The sequence below is a fragment of the Oncorhynchus clarkii genome, chromosome 20 (genome assembly GCF_045791955.1).
Source record: "Oncorhynchus clarkii lewisi isolate Uvic-CL-2024 chromosome 20, UVic_Ocla_1.0, whole genome shotgun sequence".
In the NCBI taxonomy this organism is placed as follows: Eukaryota; Metazoa; Chordata; class Actinopteri; order Salmoniformes; family Salmonidae; genus Oncorhynchus; species Oncorhynchus clarkii.
In genome coordinates this window covers 33,403,831-33,421,455 of record NC_092166.1, presented here as the reverse complement: position 1 = coordinate 33,421,455, position 17,625 = coordinate 33,403,831, and the positions used below count along the sequence as shown (strand labels likewise).

Below are 17,625 nucleotides of genomic sequence, written 5' to 3'. Positions count from 1 at the left end.
TGTACAGTGTGATGGCGATTGCATCGTCTGTGGACCTATTGGGGTAGTAAGCAAATTGAAGTGGGTCTAGGGTGACAGGTAAGGTGGAGGTAATATGATCCTTGACTAGCCTCTCAAAGCACTTCATGATGACATTTAGTTCAGTTACCTTTGCATTCTTGGGTACAGGAAAAATGTTGGCCATCTTGAAGCATGTTGGGACAGCAGACTGGGATTGGGAGAGATTGAATACACCCACACACAACCCACCTGTTAATTAATATTTGTAAGTGGTTAATACTCTGTTTGATTTAGAAGTGTGGGGTCGTTTTAAATGTGCTTTTATTGGGTTTTTCACTGGTTAGAAAAGATAGTGTACACAAATTAAAGTTTATATCGTCAGAGTTTAGGTTGCACACATGTCAATTTGCTTGTTTGGAAGAAATGTACTGAAAAACCCATGTAAACCTGATACACAAATTGTTTGAAATATCTTTAAATACTATCTGAGGTGCAGGAAAACAAACTCACTTAATAGGGCTGACTGACCTCTGTTCTGACTTCCTGGTGAGGCCTGATCACCCTTACTAGGAAGACATGAAACGTTTTTTTATGGACTATGTAAAAACAAATAATGAACAAGTTTATAACTTATTTATTTCGGACCACGAGAAGGACAGAGCCGTCTCCATTTGTATTTTACCATTACCTTATGGGATACAATTATTATCAAGAGAATTATTATCAAGAGAATTCGTTACTGTCACGGTCGTCCTCCTCTTCGTCTGAAGAGGAGAGGCGAGAAGGATCAGAGGACCAATATGCGGCGTGGTAAGTGTCCATGGTAAAATCTTTAATAAAGAAAGACTGAACACTATACAAAAGAGTAACAAAAACAATAAACCAAATTCAACCGTGAAGCTACAAAATGAGAACCTGTGCTGACACAAGCCACTAACATAGACAATCACCCACAAACAAACAGTGCAACCCAGGCTACCTAAGTATGATTCTCAATCAGAGACAACCAATGACACCTGCCTCTGATTGAGAACCATACTAGGCCGAAAACATAGAAATGCCCCAAAACATAGAAAAACCAACATAGACTGCCCACCCAACTCACGCCCTGACCATACTAAATGAATACAAAACAAAGGAAATAAAGGTCAGAACGTGACAGTTATCAAGAGAATGATCAAGTTATCAAGATAATTCGATTTGATATATTCTAATTTGTTTATTTTGATTTAACAAGGAGTGTATTTTTAATGTATTTTTTCAGACGCATGAATCATGTTGTGAGTCATGTGTCATAGGGGAATTACCAGTCCCTTGGGGTCCATTGGTAAATATGCAAATGTATTTTCTTCACATGGCTGCCTGTAAAAGAGATGTTGGTAATGGATGACAGTTACTCCAAATTCATTGAAGTTTTTCCCCACCCTGAGTGATAGTATTGCTGTTGTTTTCTCTTTCTTTTTGTGCAACACTGACAATGTACTATGTAAACAGTACCAGTCAAAAGTTGACATACCTACTCATTCAAGGATTTTTCTTTATTTTTTAAAACTATTTTCTACATTGTAGAATAATAGTGAAGACATCAAAACTATGAAATAACACACATGGAATCATGTAGTAACCAAAAAAGTGTTAAACAAATCAAAATATATATTTTATTTGAGATTCTTCAAAGTAGCCTGTTGCCTTGATGACAACTTTGCACACTCTTGGCACCAGCTTCACCTGGAATGCTTTTCCAACAGTTTTGGAGGAGTTCCCATATATGCTGAGCACTTGTTGGCTGCTTTTCTTTCACTCTGTGGTCCAACATCTGAGGGTTGAGGTCGGGTTATTGTGGAGGCCAGGTCATCTGATGCATCACTCCATCACTCTCCTTCTTGGTCAAACAGCCCTTACACAGCCTGGAGGTGTGTTGGGTCATTGTCCCGTTGAAAAACAAATGATAGTCCGACTAGGCTCAAATCAGATGGGATGGTGTATCGCTGCAGAATGCTATGGTAGCCATGCTGGTTAAGTGTGGCTTGAATTCTAAATAAATCATAGACAGTGTCACCAGCAAAGCACCATCACACCTCCTCCCATGCTTTCAGAAATCTCAAATCTCAAGGACAGATTTCGGTCTTTTGCTTGTGTTTCTTGGCCCAAGCAAGTCTCTTCTTCTTATTGGTGTCCTTTTAGTAATTTGACCACAAATGCCTGCTCCACTGTCTCCTCTGAACAGTTGCTGTTGAGATGTGCCTGTTACTTGAACTCTGTGAAGCTTTTATTTGGACTGCAATCTGAGGTGCAGTTAACTCTAATGAGCTTATCCTCTGCAGCAGAGGTAACTCTGGGTCTTCCTTTCCTGTGGTGGTCCTCATGAGAGCCAGTTTCATCATAGCGCTTGATGGTTTTTGCGACTGCGCTTGAAAAAACATTCAAAGTTCTTGACATTTTCCGGAATTGACTGACCTTCATGTCTTTAAGTAATGATGGACTGTCATTTCACCTTTGTTTATTTGACCTGTTCTTGCCATAATATGGACTTCGTCTTTTACCAAATAGGGCTATCTTCTGTATACCACCCCTACCTTGTCACAACACAACTGATTGGCTCAAAAGCATTAACAAGGAAAGAAATTCCACAAATTAACTTTTAACAAGGCACACCTGTTAATTGAAATGCATTCCAGGTGACTACCTCATGAAGCTGGTTGAGAGAATGCCAAGAGCCTGCTTAGCTGTCATCAAGGCAAAGGTTGGCTACTTTGAAGAATCTAAAATCTAAAATATATTACGGTTTCTTTAACACTTTTTTGGGTACTACATGATTCCATATGTGCTATTTCATAGTTTTGATGTCTTCACTATTATTCAAACATTTTGAAAATAGTAAAAAAGTAAGAAAACACACCTACTCATTCCAGGGTTTAACTTTTGACTGGTACTGTATACATTTTTGTTGCATGTTATTTTGGCATTAATACATTTGTCACATGAGTTTTTAAACGATAACATTTTTTTTAAAACATTCAGTTAATAAAGCCACATAAAAATGTGTTCTCTTTATTGCTTCTTGAGTAAGGCAACTCCAAAATGCAGGTGTTCCAGCCTAGCTTAGTTTTTTTCTGTGGTAGTGGGGCAGCCAAGCTGAAAATACTGAACGTAGGGTTGGTATGTTCTCTAGTTGTGCCGTGAATGGATCTGTGTTTTGTCACTAATGGGGACACTACGTCACTGCCAAATCTACGGAGAGAGCTCCAAAATTCAAGTCCCTTGGGTGCTGCCATAGAGTTATATTAGAAGTGCCCATCCAAGAAGTCTCGAGGTCATTGGCCACAGATAAAATGACGTCAAATCATGTTAGATCTACCACAGCTTTGATTGGACTAGTCAAGCAGTCATCATCATCAAGTCGACAATCTACAGGCACGTCCTTTTCAATCATTTGTCATATGAAGAGAAATTATTGGACATAAACATTGGAAGTTGGAAATCAGAAATTCAACAATGAGTGGTTTGGAAGGAATCAGTGGCTAAAACCAGCGTTGCAAAGCAATCTCTAGCCTACTACTCAGTGGAGTGCGGGTGTGGTCCAAGTCTGGGTTTAAGGGTCTTTTTTCCAAGCTTAAAAGGATAAACATTCACATGCATCACCATGGGCCTGAAAAGGTTGAATACAGCACGAATGAATGAGTTGTTTACGTCTTTGTTAATTTACCGTAAAAATGTTTTTATTCAGTGTGGATGGGGTCCCTGTTTGAAAGGGGAAAATCATTTGACGCACCGCCGGTGAGCACCTGAAATATTATGTCAGCTCTGAAATGTTATGTCAGCTCTGAAATATTATGTTAGCTCTGAAATGTTATGTCAGCTCTGAAATATTATGTTAGCTCTGAAATATTATGTCAGCTCCGAAATATTATGTCAGCTCTGAAATATTATGTCAGCTCCGAAATATTATGTCAGCTCTGAAATATTATGTCAGCTCTGAAATATTATGTCAGCTCCGAAATATTATGTCAGCTCTGAAATATTATGTCAGCTCCGAAATATTATGTCAGCTCTGAAATATTATGTCAGCTCCGAAATATTATGTCAGCTCTGAAATATTATGTCAGCTCTAGGACAGGGAAGAAGACAGCTGGCCATTTGAACACCGGGAAAAACGCAGGGCAGAGGAGGTCAGCGCTGCAGCAGGGGTTGATTTTTTTTTTTTTTTGCATTGTAGTGAGTTTTCTAGTGTCAAATGCTCAACAATATAGGCTAAGATAATGTTGACGCAAGCGTGTAAAGACAATAACGGAGCTGTAACGGTTTGTTTAGGCTATTATTGGACAAGATAAACACCTTCAATGCCCGCTTTGAGGATAACACAGTGCCACCGACGCAGGCCACTACAAAGGACTGTAGGCTCTCCTACTCCGTGGCCGATGTGAGTAAGATATTTTAAGTGTGTTAACCCTTGCAAGGCTGCCGGACCAAATGGCCTCCCTAGCCGCATGCGCAGACCAGCTGGCTTGAGTGTTTACGAACATATTCAATCTCTCCCTATCCCAGTCTGTTGTCCCCACATGCTTCAAGATGTCCACCATTGTTCCTGTACCCAAGAAAGCAAAGGTAACTGAACTAAATGACTATCTTCCCGTAGCACTCACTTCTGTCATCATGAAGTGCTTTGAGAGACTAGTCTAGGATTGTATCACCTCTACGGCAGGGTAGCCTAGTGGTTAGAGTGTTGGGCTAGTAACTGAAAGGTTGCAAGTTCAAATCCCTGAGCTGACAAGGTACAAACTTGTCATTCTGCCCCTGAACAGGCAGTTAACCCACTGTTCCTAGGCTGTCATTGAAAATAAGAATTTGTTCTTAACTGACTTGCCTAGCTAAATAAAGGTAAAATAAAATAAAAATAAATACCTTACCTGACACCTTAGACCCAATTCAATTTGCTTACCACTCCAACAGATCCACAGACGATGCAATTGCCATCACACTGCCCTATCCCATCTGGACAACAGGAATACTTATGTAAGAATGCTGTTCATTGACTATAGCTCAGCATTCAACACCATAGTACCCTCCACGCTCGACGTCCTGTGCAACTGGGTCCTGGACTTCCTGACGGGCCGCCCCCAGGTGGTGAAGGTAGGAAACAACCTACAAGGGTCCTGTCACGCCCTGACCTTAGAGCTTTTTATGTCCCTATTTTGGTTTGGTCAGGGTGTGATTTGGGTGGGCATTCTATGTTATTTTTTCTATGTTTTTGAATTTCTTTGTTCTGGCTGGGTATGGTTCTCAATCAGGGACAGCTGTCTATCGTTGTCTCTGATTGGGAACCATACTTAGGTAGCTTTTCCACACAGGGTTTTTGTGGGTAGTTATTTTCTGTTTTGTGTTTCTGCACCTGACAGGACTGTTTCGGTTTTCGTTCATTATCTTTGTTATTTTTGTTATTGAGTGTTCAGTTGAAATAAAAGTATGAACACTTACCACGCTGCGCTTTGGTCCACACCTTCTTCAACAGACAATCGTTAGAGAAAGCTTCAAGTTCCTCAGCGTACACATCACTGACAAACTGAAATGGTCCACCCACACAGACAGTGTGGTGAAGGCGGCGCAATAGCACCACTTCAACCTCAGGAGGCTGAAGAAATTTGGCTTGGCACCTAAAACCATCACAAACTTTTACAGATGCACAATTGAGAGCAAAAGCATCATCGGGGGTAAACTACCTGCCCCCCAGGACACCTAGAGCACCCAAAATCACAGGAAGGCCAAAAACATCAAGTACCACCTAAGCCACTGCCTGTTCACCCCGCTATCATCCACAAGGCAAGGTCAGTACAGGTGCATCAAAGCTGGGACCGAGAGACTGAAAAACAGCTTCTATCTCAAGGCCATCAGACTGTAAAATAGCCATCATTAGCACATTAGAGAATGCTGCCCTATACATGGTTTGCTTTTTCTGTATTTCTTTTAAAAAATCTGACACCGGTTGCATTAAGGAGAGGTATATCTATATTTCCATGTCTAACACTTGGATTTTCATCGACATTTATAATGAGTATTTCTGCAAAATGATGTGGCTCTCTGCAATATCACCGGATGTTTTTGGAACTAGTGAACGTAACGCGCCAATGTATACTGAGATTTTTAAAAATATAAATATGAACTTTATCAAACAAAACATATATGTATTGTGTAACATGAAGTCCTATGAGTGTCATCTGATGAAGATCATCAAAGGTTAGTGATTAATTTTATCTCTATTTTTGGTTTTTGTGACTCCTGTCTTTGGCTGGAAAAATGGCTGTGTTTTTCTGTGAGTTGGTGGTGACCTAACATAATCGTTTGTGATGCTTTCGCTGTAAAGCCTATTCGAAATTGGACACTGTGGTGGGATTAACAACAAGATTACCTTTAAACAAAGAATTTTAATTATTGGATTTGAATTTGGCGCCCTGCACTTTCACTGGCTGTTGTCATATCAATCCCGTTAACGGGATTGCAGCCATAAGAAGTTTTAAGCAAGTCAGCCATGTTTTTTTTTAAAGGCAGTAAATGAGGCTGAATGATGTCACGTTCGTCATAATGATCACTGAACAACTGCAACTACTTTCATCAGAATGAACACTGAACAAACAAACAAAATAACAAAACGAACCGTGAAGCTAATATGAGTAGTGCAGACAGGCAACTAAACATAGAACAAGAAACCACAAAAACAAAAGGGAAAATGGCAACCTAAATATGATCCCCAATCAGAGACAACGATAAACAGCTGCCTCTGATTGGGAACCATATCAGGCCACCATAGACATACATGTAACCTAGACCTACCAAACCCCTAGACATACAAAAACCCTAGACAATACAAAACTAGCATACCCACCCTTGTTACACCCTGACCTAACCAAAATATAAAGAAAACAGAGATATCTAAGGTCAGAACGTGACAAATGAACTGTTTTGCTGCCAGACAAGGCTCCGCTGATAGCCAGGTGTAGCAGTGGTAAGGATTAATTCCATGGTGCTGAAAATAAAACTGCTATTGGGACAGCTTTATGTAGGCATTAACAGTTTGTGGGCACCGTTTGTCACCGTTATAGTGCAATTAATGTATTGTTTAGTGTTGTTTAGTGGCTTTGCTGGTAGGCATAAAATAATGTTGGGGGGAGTTTGCCCCTCCAAGATTTGCATGCTAATATCGCCACTGTTCACAATGTATTTCTTGGATGGCCATAGTCTTGAAATAACCTAAATAATTTATTTTCGTTCCTTCTTAGGCTCCCTGTCAACATCATCAAACACATGGTTTCCATGTGTTTTGATGCCATTCCATTCACTCTGTTACAGCCATTATTATGAGCCATCCTTCCCTCAGCAGCCTCCACTGAATTATATGCATGAGATTTTCCATTTCCTCAGGTTAAATTGTGCTAGACACACCTTTGCCTGAAGCTACACAATTCGAATAGATAATAACATGTTAACGAGGAAGCCAAGGGTGTATAAAGTTATAATTCTGTATTTTAAAATAAGTGAGCCAGGGAGGGAAAGTTTGGCTACTAGAGGTATGTACTTGCTACTCTGTTACATTGAACGATGTCATCTTTCTGATCTATTCACTCCATTTTGTCCTACAGGGAGTCATCATGCAAATAACGTAATTAACTACAAAGTAACTTTCCAGTGTTTCCACCTTTCTATGAAATATGACCTGTAAATAATTACATTATGAATGAAATAGTTTTCCTTTCATGAAATAGTAATTAGGTATGTTAAAAAACAGCTTTTTTTTGTGTTGGAATGGTGTGGGTGCATATACAGGTCATTAAAAATATTTATGTGAGTAGACCGCTGATTGGCCAGTTCATCCTCCTCAGGATGACATGAGGAAATAGTAATACTTTTTTAAACGGTTTGTTTGAGGTGGGGTTTTGAAAATGTTTTTTTTTTCTCCAATTAATGCTTTGACCACAAATACGAGTATAGGCTGAGTCTTCAACATTATTTGGATTATGAGTAAACAGAATATGAACTTTTAAAAGGGAGATTTTCACCGGGCAATTTAACAGGGAAGATTGTTGATTAACAAATACATTGACAATTGAAAAAAAAACATGTATATAGATGAATTAATACAATCTAAATGTAATGCGTTAAAATGTTTCCTTTCTTGTATTTTAACGTCCAAACACACAAACTATGAGAGCAGAGCAAGGTCAACAAGGGCCATGGATACAACTGTAAACTCTCAGGAGCTGACTGCTGTTTGGAACAGGGATTTCATAAGAGCACTTTAAGGCAAGGAAACACTATTAGCAAAATAAGATAATAATGTCTTCAATTCTTTCATATAAAAATAAGCAAAACACATTGAGAAGGACTTCTTTAGGCATAAGCATCATAAAATCAAACTGAAGCGCTTCACCTTCATATAAACCATGTGACGCTACATACAGCATATCCAACAATGCACAATGCATACATCTTGAATAATAACATCATTGGATACTCTTATGCTTATACAGTGTATTAATAAAATATTTGATGACAGAAACTTGACATCGTTTGTTCAGTACATTCTACTGAAAATGGGTGCATTAGATAACATTAGTAACATTAGATCATGTATATCTAGATAATAAAGTATACCACGGGATTCTTCATAAAGCATTTCAGTGGCCCCAACAATACTTATGTTTCTTCTTCATAAGTGCGGACGACCCTAACAGTAATGGAAAATCCATTTCAGAGCAAGGCACGCTGGTGAAAAGCTTGGACAACTACTCATTCAAGTTCTGTTATACTTTCCAGGTCTATACCCAAACCCAGTTTGAGCTTCTATTTTTTTTAAATGAATCTCTCCAGAAATAAGTCTCTCACTGTTGTCGCCCCCTCAGCTCTCAGCTGTGCCCTGGACACCATATGTGAATTGATTACAAGCATTTTGCTACACTCGCATTAACATCTGCTAACCATGTGTATGTGACAAATAACATTTGATTGATTTGATTGCCACCCAGAGTTTGTTCTGTTAGGTGACCTAAACTGGGATATGCTTAACACCCCAGCAGTCCTACAATCTAAGATAGATGCCCTCAATCTCACACAAATGATCAAGGAACCCACCAGGTACAACCCTAAATCCGTAAACATGGGCACCCTCATAGATATTGTCCTGACCAACTTGCCCTACAATACCTCTGCTGTTTTCAATCAGGATCTCAGCGATCACTGCCTCATTGCCTGCATCAGCTATGGGTCCGCGATTAAACGACCACCCCTCATCACTGTCAAATGCTCCCTAAAACACGTTTGCGAGCAGGCCTATCTAATCGACCTGGCGCAGGTATCCTGGAAGGATATTGACCTCATCCCGTCAGTCGAGGATGCCTGGTCATTCTTTAAAAGTAATTTCCTCTCCATCTTAAATAAGCATACCCCTTTCAAAAAATGTATAACTGAGAACAGATAAAGCCCTTGACCTGACTGCCCTTGACCAGCACAAAAACATCCTGTGGCGGACTGCAATAGCATCAAATAGTCCCGGCGATATGCAACTGTTCAGGGAAGTCAGGAACCAATACAGGCAGTCAGTCAGGAAAGCAAAGGCTAGCTTTTTCAAACAGAAATTTGCATCCTGTAGCTCTAACTCTAAAATGTTTTGGGACACTAAAGTCCATGGAGAACAAGAGCACCTCCTCCCAGCTGCCCACTGCACTGAGGCTAGGTAAAACAGTCACCACCGATAAATCCATGATAATCTAAAATTTCAATAAGCATTTCTCTATGGCTGGCCATGCTTTCCTCCTGGCTACCCCAACCCCAGCCAACAGCTCCGCACCACCGCAGCTGCTTGCCAGAGCCTCCCCAGCTTCTCCTTCACCCAAATCCAGATAGCAGATGTTCTGAAAGAGCTGAAAAACCTGGACCCGTAGAAATCAGCTGGGCTAGACAATCTGGACCCTCTCTTTCTAAAAATTATCCGCAACCCCTATTATTAGTCTGTTCAACCTCTCTTTCGTATAGTCCGAGATCCCTAAAGATTGGAAAGCTGCAATGGTCATACCCCTCGTGAAAGGGGGTGACACTCTAGACCCAAACTGTTAGAGACCTATATCCATCCTGCCCTGCCTTTCTAAAGTCTTTGAAAGCCAAGTTAATAAACAGATCACTGACCATTTCGAATCCCACCGTACCTTCTCCGCTGTGCAATCCGGTTTCCGAGCTGGTTATGGGTGCACCTCAACCACGCTCAAGGTACTAAATTATATCATAACCACCATCGATAAAAGACAGTACTGTGCAGCCGTCTTCATCGACCTGGCCAAGGCTTTCAACTCTGTCTATCACCGTATTCTTATCGGCAGACTCATTAGCCTTGGTTTCTCAAATGACTGCCTCGCCTGGTTCACCAACTACTTTGCAGACAGAGTTCAGTGTGTCAAATCGGAGCGCAGTCTCTGGCAGTCTCTATCGGGGTGCCACAGGGTTCAATTCTCGGGCCGACTCTTTTCTCTGTATGTATCAACGATGTCGCTCTTGCTGCGGGTGATTCCTTGATCCACCTCTACGCAGACGACACCATTCCTTATACATCTGGACCTTCTTTGGACACTGTGTTAACTAACCTCCAAACGAGCTTCAATGCCATACAACACTCCTTCCGTGGCCTCCAACTGCTCTTAAACGCTAGTAAAACCAAATGCATGCTTTCCAACCATTCACTGCCCGCACCCGCCCGCCTGACTAGCATCACTACTCTGGACGGTTCTGACCTAGAATATGTGGACAACTACAAATACCTAGGTGTCTGTCTAGACTGTAAATTCTCCTTCCAGACTCATATCAAACATCTCCAATACAAAATCAAATCTAGAATTGGCTTTCTATTTCGCAACAAAGCCTCCTTCATTCACGCCGCCAAACTTACCCTAGTAAAACTGACTGTCCTACCAATCCTCGACTTCGGCGATGTCATCTACAAAATAGCTTCCAATACTCTACTCAGCAAACTGGATGCAGTCTATCACAGTGCCATCCGTTTTGTTACCAAAGCCCCTTATACCACCCACCACTGCGACCTGTATGCTCTAGTCGGCTGGCCCTCGCTACATATTCGTCGCCAGACCCACTGACTCCAGGTCAAGTATATGCTAGGTAAAACTCCACCTTACCTCAGTTCACTGGTCACGATAACAACACCCACCCGTAGCACGCGCTCCAGCAGGTATATCTCACTGGTCCTCCCCAAAGACAACACCTCTTTTGATCGCCTTTCCTTCCAATTCTCTGCTGCCAGTGACTGGAACGAATTGCAAAAAATCTGAGCAGCTAACTGATCGCTGCAGCTGCACATCGTCCATCTGTAAATAGCCCATCCAATCTACCTACCTCATCCCCATATTGTTTTTATTTACTTTTCTGCTCTTTCGCACACCAGTATCACTACTTGCACATCCTCATCTGCTCATCTATCACTCCAGTGTTAATCTGCTAAATTGTAATTACTTTGCTACTATGGCCTATTTATTGCCTTACCTCCTCACGCCATTTTCACACACTGCATATAGACTTTCTTTTTTTCTATTGTTGTCACGTTGTTCATTGACTATAGCTCAGCATTCAACACCATTGTGCCCTCCACGCTTGTCACTAAGCTCAGGACCCTGGGACTGAACACCTCCCTGTGCAACTGGATCTTGGACTTCCTGATGGGCCGCTCGCAGGTGGTGAGGATAGGCAAACACATCCGGCACGGTGACCGTCAACACGGGCCCCTCGCGTGCGTGCTCTTGTACCTGTTCACCCACGACTGCGTGGCGGTGCATGACTCCAATACCATCATTAAGTTTGCTGATGACACGACGGTGGTTGGCCTGATCACTGACCATGATGAGACAGCCTATCTGGAAGTCAGTGACCTGGCAGTGTGGTGCCAGGACAACAACCTCGACGTCAATGTCAGCAAGACAAAGAAGCTGATCGCGGACTACAGGAAAAGGAGGGCCGAGCACGCCCCCCATCCACATCCACATCGACATGGCTGCAGTGGACGGAGCCTAGAGCTTCAAGAATCTGTGTCCACATCACTAAGGCATTATCATGGTCCACACACACCAACACAGTCCTGAAGAAGGCACGACAATGCATCTTCCCCCTCTATTGCTAAAAATATTATGCATGGGTCTTCAGATCCTCAAAAAGTTATATAGCTGCGCCATTGAGAGCATCTTGACTGGCTGCATCACCACTTGGTTTGGCAACTGCTTGGAATTTGACCGCAAGGCCCTACAGAGGGTAGTGCGTATGGCCCAGTACATCACTGGGGCCGAGCTTACCAGGCGGTGTCAGAGAAAGGCCAGTCTGCCTCCCAAATAATAGAACGTTTGTTCTGATACCACACGGCAAGTGGTACCGATGCACCAAGTCTGGGACCAACAGGACTCTGAACAACTTCTACCCCCAAGCCATTAGACCGCAAAATAGTTTGTCCGTGTACCTATTGGTTAACTATTTAACTATGTGCATTGACCCTTTTTGCACTAACTCTTTTTATTCATCACTTAGGCTACTGCTGTTTATTATCTATCCTGTTGCCTAGTCACTTTATCCCTACCTATTGTATCTACCTCAATTACCTCCTACCCCAGCACATTGACTTGGCACCTCGTGTACATAGCCAGGTTATCGTTACTCCTTGTGTATTTATTCCTCGAATTCTTCTTCTTCTATTGATCCTTCTTCTCTCTCTGCATTGTTGGGAAGGGCCCGTCAGAAAGCATTTCACTGCTAGTCTACACCTGTTGTTTACGAAGCATGTGACAAATAAACTTGATTGATTTGGAAAAATATGACGTGAGTATTAAAAACATGAACACGGGTAAAAACAATTTAGTGTACAACTTCATCCAACGATCAGGGTATTTCCATAATTACATGTCAGCATGACATTTTTTTTTTACACTCAAATCATGGGAAAACTGAATGAAAAGCTTCCCATTCTCTTTTTGGAGACTTGAATGAAACACCAGATAAGTGGACAGGAGAGAGCAGTTGAAGGCTCCCTCTCATTGGTCCTGGACAATGATGTCAGCAACCCCGTGCACCTGTGTCAGCTGTTTACAGTCCAGAGCTGCTACCAGCTTCCTGTGTCCAGCCTGGGTGGGTATGAAGTGTTCTGTCCGAGTCACCGTAGAGTGGCTCCCAACATCACTTGAGAGAGGAGAGAGACAAGAGTTATCACTTAAAGCAGGGATGAGCAACTGATGGGGGGCCTACAAAACATCTGAACTCAGCATGAGGGGCCGCAGTGGCTCAAGGGTCTGGGTAACAACATCCATACCCACACATGCAGTCAGTGCTCTAAGGGAAACATTTTAGTGGCTCGCCCTCTCGACAGCGGAGAGAGAAACATTTAGAGTTCATTTCCTGCAATTCTACACATTGTCATGTTGCAGTTCTAAAGGAAGTTTGTTGCAATTCTCCACATTTTGCCATGAGGCGGATAGAAGATTTAGCCATTTTTAAAGCTCATTTCCTGCAATTCTAAAAATTCTGTCATAGGATAGAGAGAAATGTTTTCAGTTTTTAATATATCTGAGTGAGAGTGACTAACAAAATCAATGAGGGGCCCCCCAGTTGTAGTAACCTTATAGTTACCATGACTACTACAAGTTTAGATAGCTGGCGTGACAGAAAATATGTATTTACCTCATTTGTTGGATATTTGACAATTATTTACTTAACAAACAGTAAGGTACTTCTGTCCTACCAATGCTCTGTTGAAGAGATGGTTTCCACTCTAGCTTCCTGCAGTTAGTCTGGACGTATGGTCAAGCAAACGGGTTTTTGCTAGAGATAGTTTGAGCTGACAATGACTTGGTGATTAAAAACCTAAAAACTGGCATTCTATAGACAAGATGTGGTGTGTGTGACCCGAGGTAGAGAGAGCCTGGAGTTTAGCACAATGCCCCATTGCTTCATCTTCCTGGCATCTGGGAAACTATGCCGTGTTGGAAGAAAAACAACATCCCGTGCAGATAACCAGGAGATGGACCAAGGAGGCTTATGGGAATGGTAGAAATGATTGACTAATAATTTTTTAGGGCCTATATAAGATCTGTTTTCTCATGATCAGTCAAGCACTCGGCAACACACTCTGGAGTGTGGGGTCGACGCTTTCATTATTGCAATAATTAATCGATGTTAAATAAAGATGATGGCTTGAATAACTGTCCAAGTCTCTCTCAGTACTGACATTTCCACGACACTGGCTAGACTAACTTATGATTGTGAAATAAATAAATTGTTGACATGAGCTAATTGAGTGACTGTCAGTGACTGCCATAAGAAAAAAAACTGCTGATGGACAACCACATTTCAAAATGGATTCTAACTCTCAACAGTAAGCTGAGTTCCCAAATTATTTGTAAAAAAATAATTGGGGGAGGGAAATTGATGTATGTGCATGCTGCTTGTGTGCCGCCCATTGCCCATCCCTCACTAAGAGTAAATGGGAGAGGGACGGAGAGAAACAGAGGAGTTGATATACATACGGAGAGAGATCGAAAGGAATATCATTACTGTAATTGACAGTTCTAAAGTGAAAGAGAGAGGAGAGAGCAGGATAATAGCAAGCTAATAGAGGCGGGTTAGTGTCTTACCCCACAACCACCTCTTTGACCTCCTGCAGGCCCAGTCCCTCCACCCTGAGCACCACGCCCCTCAGTGTACGTGGCAGAGGGTTGGTGAACGTGATCTTGGCTGTCATCTTCTTGCCTACCACCGCTTCCCCTACAGCCTGAGGAAACAAACACAATAACTATTTCCAGCGCTGCTGTTTATCTGTGCAGTGACATCTGTATGCAGTCTGTGCCATGGTCCTGAGGCAAGACATCAGTACTTCATTTCTGTGGCGTTACATTTGTTTTGGGATACTATACTGAACAAAAATATAAACGCAACATGGAAAGTGTTGGTCCCATAATTTCATGAGCTGAAATAAAAGATCCCAGAAATGTTCCATACGCACAAAAAGCTTATTTCTCTCAATTGTTGCGTTTGGCAGTACGTCCAACCGGCCTCGACTGCAGGCCACGCGTAACCACGCCAGCCCAGGACCTCCACATCCGGCTTCCTCACCTGCAGGATCATCTGAGACCAGTTATCCGGGCAGCTGATGAAACTGAGGAGTATTTCTGTCTGTAATAAAGACCCTTTGTGGGGAAAAACTCTCATTCTGATTAGCTGTCCTTGCTCCCCAGTGGGTGGGCCAGTTTACCAAGCGCCCTTGCCCAGTCTAAGGAATTTATTTCAATTGACTGATTTCCTTATATGATCTTGAACTCCGTAAAATCGTTGAAATTGTTGCATGTTGCGTTTTATATTTCTGTACAGTATATGTTAATAGAGACAGAGGGAAAAAATGACTCTGATAGAATCATAACCAGCGTATTGTACACCATTGATTACAAAACAAAAGTGTCTCTACACTGTTTGAAATTCAATTGTAAACTGCTTTTATTGGCCATCGAATTTACAAAAGATGGAAAAGGTACATCCTGAATCCCAGTAACAGATTGTGTTCATGTTAAACTGTGTCTTACCTCAATGCTGAGGTCGGGTGTGCGTAGCCTGAAGCTGGTCTGAGTGGCCAGGACCTGTTGGGTCTCGCTGACCCGTCCAGACAGAGTCAGCATTAGAGCAGCCTGGTCCACCAGCTGGTCCTGGTAGCTGTGGTAGGGCAGGACCCACTGCATGGCCTTCACTGAGGAGGAACAGAGAGAGATTACTGCACATTCTACAGGGACCATTTGAGAGGATGGAGGATGCACGTCGGAGACAATTTTTCATATTACGGTGACTGAGCTGAAATGGTGGCAGTGGGGCTAGCTGCTGGCTTCTGTTTGCTTGAGATTAAAGTTGCCCTTAACTCCAGATCTAGGATCAGATTACCCTATCCAAATCCTAACCTTAACCATTAGGAGTATGACAAATATCTGACCCTGTAGCAGGGGTTAAGGACACCCTCCACCTCCAGCCACTTTACTAACCTTCATTGGGCTTGAGCGCCACAGGCATCTTGTCCTTCTTGACGGTGCCCTTCAGCACCCCGGTGTAGTACATGACTGCCACCTGGATGTGTAGCGTGGTCTTGCGGGTCTGGGAGCTGAAATTGGTCATCACGATGGTCAGCTGGGCGTCAGCCCCCATACGAGGCCCCTCTCCCTCCAACTTCACCTCCAAGCTCACGTCCTCCGCCATGGATGTAGAGTACACGTCAGGCTTGGTGCCATAACGACTAGCTGTCTCCACGGCGATACGTTCCTCCTCTGATCCTGGTGGGGGGAGAGTGGTGAGAGCGGGAAGGGGGTTGAGGAGATAATATTCTGCTGGAAACTTTGGTGTGTAAATATCTATCCCCAATGTCTGCACAATTAATACATTAATAGTATGCTTAATAGTATGTTTCCTCAGAGCCTCAGATGTGAACTCTGATATTACTGTCTTTGTACAGGTAACCATCCGAACCTTAGTGTTTTTTTTGTGTGTATGGTTGCCAAGCTACCCTCTGACAGTGTGTTGAAGTGTATGATGACATGACTGTACCTTCGGTGTGTTTGTACAGGTGTGTGATGTCATCGCGTTTGTCAGAGCCCACAGCCTTGGTGCTGATGCAGTGGCCCACGGCCTTCTTTTCACATTGGATCTGAGTGAAGATACCATCCAGGTTCCTCTGCCAGTAGATCTTATCACTGTTCACCTGACCAGACACACACAGAGACAGACAGGAGAAGTAGGGAAAGTGTGCAATCTTTGATCAAACCTAGGTAGTTATCCAAGGTCAGTTTTAGCATTCCCTTTCTATTTGGAGTTTTGGGATGGTTAAGCTGAAAAAACTGATCCTAGATCTTCGACCATCTCCTTCCCATAGTGCTCACCTCAGCAAAGATGAATGGTGTGTCGTATTTGAGGTAGACCTGGCCGGTGCGGATGGCGGTGACAGAAGCAGGGCCACAGCGGAAGGTCCCCTGGCTGGTCTCCTGCGGGGTGGCGTCTAATGCCTGCCAGCCGCCGTTACCAGGAGGAAGGTCTGGCCTGGCCATCCAACAGTCGTTCCATACATGGAAATTCCTACAGAGAGGAGGAGGGGGTTGAGATTACATACAGTGCCTTGCGAAAGTATTCGGCCCCCTTGAACTTTGCGACCTTTTGCCACATTTCAGGCTTCAAACATAAAGATATAAAACTGTATTTTTTTTGTGAAGAATCAACAACAAGTGGGACACAATCATGAAGTGGAACGACATTTATTGGATATTTCAAACTTTTTTAACAAATCAAAAACTGAAAAATTGGGCGTGCAAAATTATTCAGCCCCTTTACTTTCAGTGCAGCAAACTCTCTCCAGAAGTTCAGTGAGGATCTCTGAATGATCCAATGTTGACCTAAATGACTAATGATGATAAATACAATCCACCTGTGTGTAATCAAGTCTCCGTATAAATGCACCTGCACTGTGATAGTCTCAGAGGTCCGTCAAAAGTGCAGAGAGCATCATGAAGAACAAGGAACACACCAGGCAGGTCCGAGATACTGTTGTGAAGAAGTTTAAAGCCGGATTTGGATACA

At 42.6% G+C, this 17,625-nt stretch overlaps 1 protein-coding gene across 2 annotated transcripts in view; it reads right to left on the bottom strand.

Moving 5' to 3' along the window:
- Positions 1-6,399: 6,399 nt before the first annotated feature.
- LOC139376268 (protein-glutamine gamma-glutamyltransferase K-like) overlaps positions 6,400-17,625 on the bottom strand; it is a 47,801-nt gene continuing 36,575 nt past the window's right edge. For both annotated transcript variants that reach the window (XM_071118621.1, XM_071118622.1), the window contains 6 exons: positions 16,935-17,127; positions 16,603-16,756; positions 16,047-16,331; positions 15,600-15,760; positions 14,658-14,794; positions 6,400-13,206 (listed from right to left, as the gene is read on the bottom strand). In XM_071118621.1, the coding sequence (XP_070974722.1) occupies positions 13,062-13,206; positions 14,658-14,794; positions 15,600-15,760; positions 16,047-16,331; positions 16,603-16,756; positions 16,935-17,127 (1,075 nt within the window). In that variant the 3' untranslated portion in view covers positions 6,400-13,061. The remainder of the gene's footprint in view (positions 13,207-14,657; positions 14,795-15,599; positions 15,761-16,046; positions 16,332-16,602; positions 16,757-16,934; positions 17,128-17,625) is intronic.